This window comes from Schistocerca piceifrons, chromosome 9 (genome assembly GCF_021461385.2).
Source record: "Schistocerca piceifrons isolate TAMUIC-IGC-003096 chromosome 9, iqSchPice1.1, whole genome shotgun sequence".
NCBI classification, from domain to species: domain Eukaryota; kingdom Metazoa; phylum Arthropoda; class Insecta; order Orthoptera; family Acrididae; genus Schistocerca; species Schistocerca piceifrons.
Window position 1 is genome coordinate 55,275,267 of NC_060146.1, and position 12,108 is coordinate 55,287,374.

Below are 12,108 nucleotides of genomic sequence, written 5' to 3' on the forward strand. Positions count from 1 at the left end.
TAAAATAAAAATAAATACATTACGATGAACAACTTTCGAGATAAACGAATCGTAAGAGCATTCTCCAGTACTCTGCTCTGTATATACCTCGCCAGCCAGCATGGAAAAACAGGTAGTGTTCATATTTTCCTTAACGTAGCTCCCATGAATACACAGTCATCTACGAAAATGTCAATATTGTTAGTTGCCTTGTCACACACTGTCATATTGTGTATAATTTTCGCTTCTCCATTAAAATAAAAAGAACCCTTCCTACCTGGAGCCACTCAATAACTGTCGTTTACACTGCATGAAGGTCGGGACACACACGTCCGGGCCGTGTCAGGGCCGAGCGTCGGACGAGTGACGGCCGTGCTCCGGGCCGTTCCTGCAGCGGCCACACATGACCGGGGCACGTCCGTGTCTCTGTTGTTCCTTGTAGTGACTCGGACGCGGTGAGCTGTGTTCCTGTTTGTGAAAGCTGTAAAACATGTTCACTAATTTTCGTAATAGTGAATTAGGACTTATAGCACTTGCTTTAGACGAAGAGGAAAACGAACGAAGGCAAACAAGAAGAAGAAAATTATGGATCCACAGTGCCTGGAAAACAAGACCAGTACAGGGAGAGTTTCGAACACTATTTTCTCACCTCGTAGATGATGAGACCAAGTTTTATGAATATTTTAGGATGACGCAGTACACCTTCTGTGAACTTTTAAAGAAACTAGAACCAAGGCTGAGAAAAAATGACACGTTCTGGAGAGTATCAGTTTCACCCAAAGAACGACTGGCTGTTTTTTTACGGTAGGTTAAAGAAAAGTACACAGAACACAAATAAATAAGAAGTTTTAAGGACAGCATTTTTATTTTATTACTTTAGTAATTGAAAGATAAATACATACGTTAGTAAATAATACAGTTAAATTTCTACTACCCTAAGAAAAACAAATGAGGACTATTCAGTGAATTAGTTTCTGAAGCTGATGAGGATGCAGGGGAACTTGGAGGATGATGGCTTTGGTTATTTATATACGAATTGTGCGAATCCCTTTGCAGGTCCAAAAGCTGCTGTGTAGGTTCTGTTGACTCGTTTCCCACAGGTGAAGGGTATGGTGTTGAAACAGATTTTGCTGAGGAATTGGAGGATGATGGAGTGAATTGATGGACTGATACGTCATTCATGAGTTGCTTCAGTTCAAAGTCTTGTACAATTGAAAAAATCCTACTTTTAGCTTGATGAAACAGTAGTGGATGCAATGATTTTAGGGCTGGTGCTATACCAGCCAAAAAAGCATCAACTGGGTTTTGTATATCTCTCTGTTTTTCAGCTTTTTTTTCTGCCAAAATGTAAGCCATGAGCTGGCTTGATGCAGATTCTTGTGGTTTAACCTCACGCTGAAATTTTCGTTTCAGTGGTGGTTTCATAAACGTGTTCTTCTTTGAAGTGACGGACGAATGAGCTGAGGGCGTCTGGGAATGCCGAGTGCGCTCTATCAAATTCTCTGTTTCACTATCCTGGGTTTTAATGATCCATTCTTCATCTGCAATGTCTTCTTGTGTAGACACTTTTTCGTTTTCAACAATCGACTGCCCCTCTTGGGAATCTGTATTTGATTCTTGTTTATGCTCATTATTGTCTTGCGTGTAAGGAACATTGGAAACTGTTTCTCGTTCTACCATGTAAGGTAGCAGGAACGGTAAGAGATCTTCATACTTGTATTTATGTTGATGAACAGCAGCTTGTCCTGAAACAGTTTTCCTTTTCTGCAAGGTCTTCCTTAGTTGGTCACGAACAGATGCCCATTTTTTTTGCATTCCTCTATTCCACCTGTAGCAAAAATATTTTAAATCGCGTATTTATATTACAATGTTTAAAATGCTGCAAATATTTTATAGATTATACAGTATTTCTCATCTTATACATTCAATTTTTTCAGGTTCCTTGCTACAGGAGATTCCTTTAAAACTATTTCCTTCAGCTACAGGTTGGGAAAATCCACAGTTGCAGCTATCGTCCATGACACCTCTAGAACATGAAGTAACATTGTTAAACTGTTCGCTTTGATCCTGTGCCCATTACACATGTTGTACAAATGGAGATGATATTTTAATTACTGACGACGCCTTTTGGCATAATTGTTTCATTATTCTCCAGTGCATGATGTAATTTTAGAAGTGTACTTCTGACGAAGGTATATTTATATGTACCGAAACCTTGGTCAAGAATTTTAATAAAAAAAAATTCTATCCTGCAACTGTTTTTGGCTGCCATCCTTTATTGTGAAGAATTTTAACAGTTGCTGCTGCAGCCATGTTTAAAATCTTGAGACCTCTAGAACAGTTATCGATTTATTGTTAGAAGAGGTGATGCCTGTGCCGAATGAAGAAAAATGGAATGCTATAGCTGAGGAGTTTTGGACAAAATGGCAGTTTCCAAACTGCATTGGATCTTTAGATGGAAAGCACGTAACAATACAGGCTCCAAACAACTCAGGAAGTCTCTATTGGAATTACAAAAAAACATATTCCATTGTGCTTCTTGCTCTGGTTGACCCATGTTATAATTTTATTGCAATAGACGTGGGAGCGTACGGAAAAAACTCTGATGGAGGCATTCTAGTAAATTCAAATCTTGGAAAGTCATTGGAAAACAATACGCTTAGCGTCCCAAAGAGTAAAACTTTACCCGGAACTGATGTTGAACTTCCAATGGTAATTGTAGGCGATGAAGCTTTCCCTCTCAAAACATACTTGATGCGACCATATCCTGGCAGGAACTTAACAAATGACAAGGCTATATTTAATTATCGTTTGAGTCGGGCAAGAAGAATATCCGAAAATGCATTCGGTATATTGCAACAGAAATTTCGAATATTTAGAAGAAACTTTCAGGGAGATCCTAATAACCTTACAATGATTGTGACGGCTGCGTGTGTACTGTACAACTTTATTCGAAAAATGGAAGGTTATAGGGTGCCCGAACAGAGGATGGATCAAACGGAAACTGCTGAGGGATCCGGAAGTTCATCAAATCTTCGAAACCTACCTCGAATTCGTGGGAGATCAACAGATGCTGCATTTGCTGTACGAGAACAACTCAAAAAATTCCTGAACTCTCCACAAGGGACTGTGGAATGGCAAGAACATGTCGCCTTGGCGATATAACGATGACATAAACCAAACATCTGTTTGTAAAATAAAAAGTAAATAAATATCTTTCGGGTATTAAAACTTGTATAGTTTTTATCTTACCTTTGGCTTGTAGATCTGTTGCAATTGTCTTCCAAACTCTGTCTTTGTACTCGATATTCCTGTAGTTCTCACTTCCCTGATCGTAAAGAACAGGAAACTTACGAACTTCCTCTATTAGTCGTTCCACATCCATGTTTTGTACACAGAACAGTTTTGCGCAGTTGCACAGCTCACAAGACAACCCCACCGTCAGGCCGTGTCCGTCACGTGAAAATTTAAACACGGCGAATCCCGCCCGGCCCGGCCCCGGCCCGTTGACGTTCCCCGTGCACGGCCCGGTCAAGTGGGGCCCGCTACGCTGCATTTGTTTTAATGTTGTATTTCGTAGTCCGGGTGACGGCCGATACTCGGACGTGTCTCGGCACGGACACGGTCCTGACATGTGTGTCCCGACCTTGAATACGATTCTTGCAAGAACTAAATTTAATGAATATCTCTTGCTTACAGCTTCTGTGTCCCTCCAGCTTCGAGGTACTTTTGTGACACCACAGCTATCCCCGTAATCTATATACATGAAGCGAGCTATATTGTATTACGTAAATTGACTGAGGAGGGAAGAGAAAGGAAAGGGAAGGGAAAGGAAGGGACTACTGATATCAGCTTCATCAGAACATTGTGAGACATCACCCGCGACGACTGAAAACGTGTGTTGGACTGGGATTCGAACCTGGGATCTGCTGCTTACTAGGTAGCTGCTTTAACCACTGCGCCACCCGGACACACTCTTTATCGGAACCGCGCGGAGTATCTCGGCACGACTCCCGGCCGACCCATTCAGCGCCATCTGTCCACAGTCCCTACCCACGTCCTCCATATTGGCTACTTGGAGATTACCGCAGGGGGTCGTACGTAATCGAGCATCCGCACTGAATGTGGTGCATTCACTGGCCATCAAGACGAATCAAGTTATACTAGTATCACCTGTGGCCGACATTCGACGACCTGTGTTTATAAACTAACGAAAGTTCAATTTCTTTATTTAATTATCTGGAATTTATTCTATGCAGATTCTTAGTTATTACATAAACACTTGCAGATTTTTAGTTCTTACCTCAGCGCTATAAGGACAAGAGTAAGGAAGGGCGAAGAGCAAGCAGTAACAGTGTCATAAAGATACAACTGGGTATAACGTGGTCCACGACCATATGTAGAAGCCATTGGACCTGATCTACGATTTAAAAAAATGTTGTGTATCTTAAAGTGATATACTCGACGTAAAACTGAAATTTTATCCTCAGAAGCTGCTCCATTTTAGCTACGAATATTGTTGAAATGGTTCTTTGGTTTCTCTTTTATTGTTCGATCATAACAATTGAGTCTTTGATACAATGCATTAAAAAATAAAGTTTATACCAACAGAGCGAAATTAACTTTTTCTTTACGACAACACAATGTGAATGCTGTTATATCACATACAGTAACCTCAGATGAGAATTGTTTTGCACTACCAAAATCTGCACTGTAAATTCGTTAAACCTCATGTATAATTATTTGTAATTAAGTTCAGTGAATACTGAAATGTATCTTTCAAAACAACAATAGAATTTTCATTATCAGTGCCAGCATCTGTGCAAATATTGTCTCGCTCTAGCTCTTTGTCTTTCAGTCCCAACCTTTAGCGATCTCCCTCTAGGCATAGCCTAAAACAAATAGGTTGTACTTTCCATATAATACGGGAAGTCAGATGTTGTGGTTATTCAAAATGAAGACATTACAAATTAGGAACTTACTTCAAATTGTCTGGTAACACCGGCAAATGACCACAAAGTTACTCTCCCAGAAAAGTAAGTGAAATAACGACGCAAATACATAACGTTATTTACAAACATCGTTACTACAACATTTTGATTTACAGTGTTGACATGATAGACATAGCAATTGTCGCATTGTAGCTGCTCGAAATGTATGTGTTACTGCAAATGAACCAAGTGAACATGAATATACCTAGAATGCGATTTCACGGAACAGTGTTACTTTCGTGTGTCACTTCTACCGTAGCACCTGATCGTTTACGCAGGGCAGAGGTTGGTAGAAGTTCAATTTTCGATGTTCACGTATTGGAGATTTCAATTCGCGATAGGCAAGGTGTCATCATAGATTCGAATATGAAAGCACATACTTCTTTTTACCACTCTTAACAGCTATGTACAAACGATTTTTACTTTGTGCACATTTATCGCGAAGTACCTTCCGAATTATGTAAGTTTCATCGGCCTCCTTGTTTAATCAATATTAAAAATCGGTACTTCACGTACCAGTAGAGGGTATATCAAAAGGAATAATCCGATTTCCAAAAAATCATAACTACTACGTTATTTGCGACATGCGCGTGAACAATGTACTGTTGGAAAGAGCAAACTCGCGAGTTTACATGGTTCCCGCTAGGTAGCAGCAGTGTGCGCCCGCTTCAGTTCTGGCAAAAATGGTGTCGGGACAACAGAAAGCGTTTTGTGTTCTACGTTTTGCGCAGTGCCGCGTGACTTTCTTACTGGGTATGGTGTAGATCCTATTACAGCATAGAGCATCAGACGATGGCATGAACAATTCAGCGAAACAGGTTGCTTGTGTAAAGGCAAACCGCCGGGCCGTCTCCGAGTGTCTGACACAGACGTCGAACGCATCCGCCATAGTTTCAGGAGTCCGCAGAAATCCGTTCGCCATGCAGCTCGACACCTCAACACGCCCCCGATGCCCGTCTGGCGCGTGTTGCGTCGACGTTTACACACGAAACCGTACAAAATTCAGCTACTGCAAGCTCTTCATGAGTAGGATGACCAGACGTCCGGATTAGTCCGGACATGTCCTCCTTTTTAGCTCTTTGTTCGCGGTCCAACGGATTTTTAGTGTGTCCGGCTTTTTCGCAAAGTTGAGCGTAATGCAGCTAAATTTACAATTCGTCCCGTTCTATTGCTCTTTTCTTAAAGCAGTAATAATTGTTAAGGAATATATGAATGTTATGTCTGTAAATAATAAACTCATTTATTTCAAGATTTTAAACATGGCTGAAACAGCTACTGTTGAAATTCTCGGGCATGGGTGTGTGTGATGTCCTTAGGTTAGTTAGGTTTAAGTAGTTCTAAGTTCTAGGGGACTTATGACCTAAGATGTAGAGTCCCATAGTGCTCAGAGCCATTTGAACCATTTTGTTGAAATTCTTCACGGTAAATGATAACAGCCAAACAGTTGCAGGATAAAGATTTATTAAAATTCTTGACCACAGTTTCGGTATATCTAAATATAGCTTCATCAGAAGTAAAATACACTAAAATCACATCCTGCAATGGTGAGGATACCAGCCGTCAGCTCTGCACAGGTCACATGGAAGCAGCCAATCAGGAGTGACGCTTAGGCAACCGTCTTTGTTAAATCTTAAAACTACGCATAAATATAAAAGCAATTGATGCGACACTGTCGCCACAATCAATGTTTTTAATATAAAATACAAAATATTGCTCTGGGTATCACCACCTGACCACCAGTATCAATTAACTACTGCCGGCCTGAGTGACCGAGCGGTTCTAGGCGCTACAGTCTGGAACCGCGCGACCGCTACGGTCGCAGGTTCGAATCCTGCCTCGGGCATGGATGTGTGTGATGTCCTTAGGTTAGTTAGGTTTAAGTAGTTGTAAGTTCTAGGGGACTGATGACCTCAGAAGTTGTCCTATAGTGCTCAGAGCCATTTGAACCAATTAACTACTAGTTTTATCGGTAATTCCCGGCAGTCACGTGAGTTGTCCAAAGCTGACGGTTGGTATCCTCATCTGCAGTTGACTCGTTTGATGTGTCCTCCTTTTTCTTCCTTTGTCCTCCTTGTTGAAGCTATTTGTCCTCCTTTTTAAACAATTGCATCTGGTCATCCTATTCATGAGGGTGACAAACAGTAACTTGTGGAGTTATGTAATTCCATTCTTGACGAGATGGAGGGCGACAGTTTTTTTCCATGCTTACTGTTTAGTGAAGAAGGCAACATTCCATTTAAATGGAAAGGTGAACCGTCATAATGTGAGAATATGGGGTACGGAAAACCACATGAAGTTGTACAACATGAGAGGGACTATCCAAATCTAATGTGTTTTGTGCAGTTTCGTGTACGGTCCATTTTTCTTTGCTGAGAACAGTTACAGGAAGCACATATCTCGGTATGGTTGAGAACTTTCTTTTCCCACAGCTGGAGACTGATTCGAGGGACTTCATTTACCAACAGGATGGGGCACCGCCACACTGGCATGTGAAAGTGCGGGAATTTTTAAATCAAAAGATTACTGAACGATGGATGGGTCGCACTGTACCAAATGATTCAGTCTTACATTACTGGCCTCAAAGGTCACCAGACCTGACTGTGTGGGTTATTTCTTGTGGGGGTTTATAAAAGACTCTGTTTATGTGCCTCCATTACCAACAACAATGAATGAATTGAGACACCGCATAACAGCAGCTGTGGAAGCTGTAACTCAACACATGCTCGCTCAGTGTGAGAACAATTTGAATATCGCATTGACATATGCTGTGCATTTCAAAGTGTGGTGCAGGGAGGGGACGGGGGGGGGGGCTATTGAACATATATGAAAAGGTATGAAAATAAACTTTTCGAGTTCCCCGTTTATCAAAACACAAAATTCATTGTATATGTTTACTAGTTCCAGAAATACAGTGTTTCAAAAATAATATACATATTACAAAGTATTATTTTGTCCAAACTATCGATCGCTGCGCCTCGGCTCGGCTATTGGAGATACAAATACAGTTTATATTAATAACCACCAGATGTCAGTTCTCTTTTGTTTTGCTTGGTAACCGTCATATTTTTGCAATGGCTACTCCTAAGCAGAAATCATTTTCTGTTCTCGAGTTTGCGAAGTGCAATTCCATGAGTACGGAAAGTGCAAAGACGTTTCAGGTTGAGGTACCAAATTGATCCTCAGAATGGGTAGAACATTCGCAGATGGTATCGACAGTTTCTAGATACAGGATGTGTGAGTAAAGGAAAGAGTCCTGGCCGCACTCGTGTTCCTGAAGAAAATGTTGCACAAACTCAAACTGCTTTCCAACGTAGTCGTTCAAAATGAACTCGTCGTGCCAGTCGGGAGTTACAGCTGCCCACAACATCAGTTTGGCGTGTTTTGAGACGTCGGTTGGTTATGAAGCCGTACAAGTTACAGCTGTTACAAGTTCTGTGTCCTGATGACCAACGCAAACATGTGGCATTTTGTAACGAGATTCTTGGTGCTGTTGACGATGATAACACTTTCGCACAACGCATCGTGTTCAGTGATGAAGCGACTTTCCATGTTAGTGGTTAGGTAAATAAACACAATGTTCGAACTTGGGGCCTATAGAACCGACATGCAGCCATTGAACATGCACGAGATACTCCCAAAGTCAATATGTTTTGTGCGATATCCAGATCACCTGTTTACGGTTCATTCTTCTTTGATGGAAACACGGTTAACGGTCAGCAGTATCTCGCTATGCTACAAAACTGGTTGTTTCCGAGGCTGCACGAAGAGAACTTCATTTTTCAACAAAACGGGGCAACCCCTCACTGGAATCGCCAAGTGTGTGAATATCTGACTGATACCCTACCGGACCGTTGGATTGGTCGTCAACGAGCTGCCGACTTAGCATGCCTCAGCTGGGCTCCACGGTCACCGGATTTGACCCCTTCCGACATCTTCCTGTGGGGTTTCGTTAAAGACGTTTGTGTACCACCACTGCCACATAACCTGGCAGAGTTGAAGAACCGGATCCGTACTGCCATAACATCAGAGACGAAGGATATGTTTGCCCGAGTATGGGAGGAATTTGAGTATCGATGTGATACTGTTTGTGTAGCTGATGGAGGACATATTAAACATCTGTGATCTGAACGTAAATATGTGTATGAAGTTTCATATTCGTATGTCTTAAAGCTTAATAAACATATGCATTCAGGCATAGAACAGATCTGAAACTTGAGGACACATTTGAAAGTCAGACAGACAAGAACCACTGTAGTTACCTTTGTTGACTTTAAATAAGTATGCGACTCCATAGATCGACAAACGCTCTTTGACATACTGGAATAATATGGCATGGAAAGAAAAAGCAGGGCAATTATACAACAGACGCTCACAAGACACCACCTCGAAGATTAAGTTCATGGGAGAAATTTCGGAACCCTCCCAGATACACACAGGTGTCCGACAAGGAGATGGGCCTTCGCCAGTCCTGTTTAAAATAGTCTTAGACAAAATTGTCAAACAATGGGAAGAACAAGTTAAAGGAATACAGCTAGGAAGAACACGTGAAACAAGAACAATCATAGAACGTCTGGCATTTGCAGATGACATAGCCATACTTAGTAGGTAATAATACAGGAGGCAAAGGAAGCACTCGAACACCTACGTGAAATAGCTGCCAAAACAAGTCTTCGGATATCGTATCATGGAACGACAAACCAACGTTGTACACATCATGCAAACGATGTATGGATCCGTAAAAAAAGCCGAAAGATTTGAATATTCAGTGGAATAGGAGTAACAAACAAGGCATCCAACATGGAACGAACAGAAAGACTCCAAAAAGCATACAAACTCACATGGTCACATTATAATAAGAAAAGCATATCAAGACAGGCCAAAATTAGACACTAAAAACAGTTATATTACCGGAAGCACTATATACGTCAGAAACAACCGCAATTGGAGCATCAGGCATTATAGAGACAGAAGGAATAGAAGGCAAAATTCTCAGAAAATATTCGGACCAATACACAAAGATGGCATATGGATGAAAAGACCGACCAATAATTTATACCAACACACTGACAGACTCACAGACATGATCAGAAAACGCAGACTAAATTTCTACGGACACATACAGTGAATGGACAACACCAAACTTACAAAGAGAATCTTTGATATAGTAAAACATTCAAGCCTTAAAACAAATTGGTATCATGAAATAGAGGAAGACATAAGGCAGCTGGGGATCAACAAAAAATGATAAAAGACAGAAAGGAATTCAGGAACAAAATTACGAACGCAAAATTTATGGTAAATGAGAAGAGGAAGACGGGAGCATTATGGACGGAACAAAGGTAACAAGAGCATAGTCAGAGGATGATGAGATTTTGGGAAGAGAGAAGGAAGAAAGGAAAGAAGTGAAAATTGTGTCATCATGAGGTATATTAGGTCAAACACTGTCCATAAGAGCAAAAACGATATGAATGAATGAATGAATGCATTCGAAATACATATGTTCTTTTTGAAACACCCTGTATAGGTGTTCCATATCGGATGATTCTGTTTGATACATCCTGTATTATTATGATTGCGTGGTGTCTGTTCTTTCCGACATGTCCGAAATAACAGAAACTACAACGTCATATAATTGATTCGCCTCGATGGGCAATAAACACCACGCATTCATATAGCTATGTTACAACCATGGTCACAGCGATGACACAGCTGACGTGTCACCCTAGCACAGGTGCAGCACCGGAGGATTCCAACTGACAGGTTGCAGAAACACTTAGCCCTTCCAGCACAAGCAGTCATAAGAGTAGTCTAAGGACATGAGATTCCACGCGCCTTAAAGCCACATCTAGTCTTTAACGTCTTACACCACCCAACACAGTCATAAGGCCGTTAGAGTCTGTGCACTCCCATGTGTCGTTTCAGGCAAGACCTTCGCTTGAATGCCTTGGGGCAGACGCCGCAACTGAACGGACGTTCGCCGGTGTGCACTCTGGAATGTTCCCTCAGTTTGCTCCTGCACGGGAATATCCTCTGACATACGTCACAGGACTGGGGGCCTTTATTCACGCGCACAGTGGGCTGCTTCTTAAGGGCGTTGCTGCCTGTGAATTTCTTACGACACACGTTTCTAATACACGGGCGTTCGCGTTTGTGCACTCGTGAATGTCTCCTCAACTCACGAACAGTTTTGAACTTTTTGTGACACACGGAACACACGTAAGGACGTTCGATCTTAGGCACGCACGAGTGCCTTTTCGTGTTGCCGAGACACTTGAACGTTTTGTGACACACTTTACAGAAGTACACACATTCGGTTGCGTGCAGACGTGAGTGACTCTCGAAGCTGCCGAAAACCTTGAACGCCTTGTGGCACACTTCACAGACGTAAGGACGTTCCATCGTGTGTCGCCGTGAGTGCATCTTCAGCGTGCCGCAGTGTCTGAACGCCTTGCCGCACACATCACATTTATATGGGCGCTCGCTGTGGAGGAGGGAGTGCTTCTTCAGGTGTTCTCTTCCTTTGAACCTTTTGTGACACACACTGCACGCGAACGAATTTAGGCCATTGGTCACCTGTTTATGCTCCTTCGGGTCCTGCAGGTGCAGAGGTGTCTTTCTGCAGATGTTGCAGCTGCGGGCGAGATGTTGAGCATCGCTTTCATGCTCACAGAAGGCTTCCTGCTTGGTGGTGCGTCCTAGGGAACCGCCGCTGCCAGTGCCGTCCGGTCCCACGCCAGCAGGTTTATTACTGCAGAATTGCGGAAGAAACTATGTCAGAAAGCTTTGCCATAACAGTACTATATTACAAATGAACAAATTATATTAAGATACGTTCTTAAATATCTCACAATACACATGTGAATGCACAGTGTACAGCAGGCGTTTGCAGACAATGTTACAAAGGGCATAACACGGTGGTCGTCAAACTGCGGCCCACTGGCCGCATGTCGACCGAATCAAGTATTCGTTTGGCTCGCGATGCTCAGCCATATTTCATAAGACTGCACTGTAGTTCCTTCTCTAGATTGTCGCACAGATGACAAAATGGTAGATATCGAAATAGATGACAGACGAATAGAGTAACAATTAAAATCGCTCAAAAGAGGATAGGCCGCTGGACCTGATGGGATACCAGTTC

General features: G+C 42.1%; 1 protein-coding gene across 3 annotated transcripts in view; it reads right to left on the minus strand.

Moving 5' to 3' along the window:
• Window positions 1–1,764: 1,764 nt before the first annotated feature.
• The window catches only part of LOC124717253 (zinc finger protein 583-like), a 168,679-nt gene continuing 158,335 nt past the window's right edge, over window positions 1,765–12,108 (minus strand). For 2 of the 3 annotated variants that reach the window (XM_047244056.1, XM_047244055.1), the window contains one exon: window positions 8,289–11,718. In XM_047244056.1, the coding sequence (XP_047100012.1) occupies window positions 10,860–11,718 (859 nt within the window). In that variant the 3' untranslated portion in view covers window positions 8,289–10,859. Of the gene's footprint in view, window positions 1,808–8,288; window positions 11,719–12,108 lie in introns of those variants that run through there. The other variant, XM_047244057.1, reaches the window with a different exon arrangement.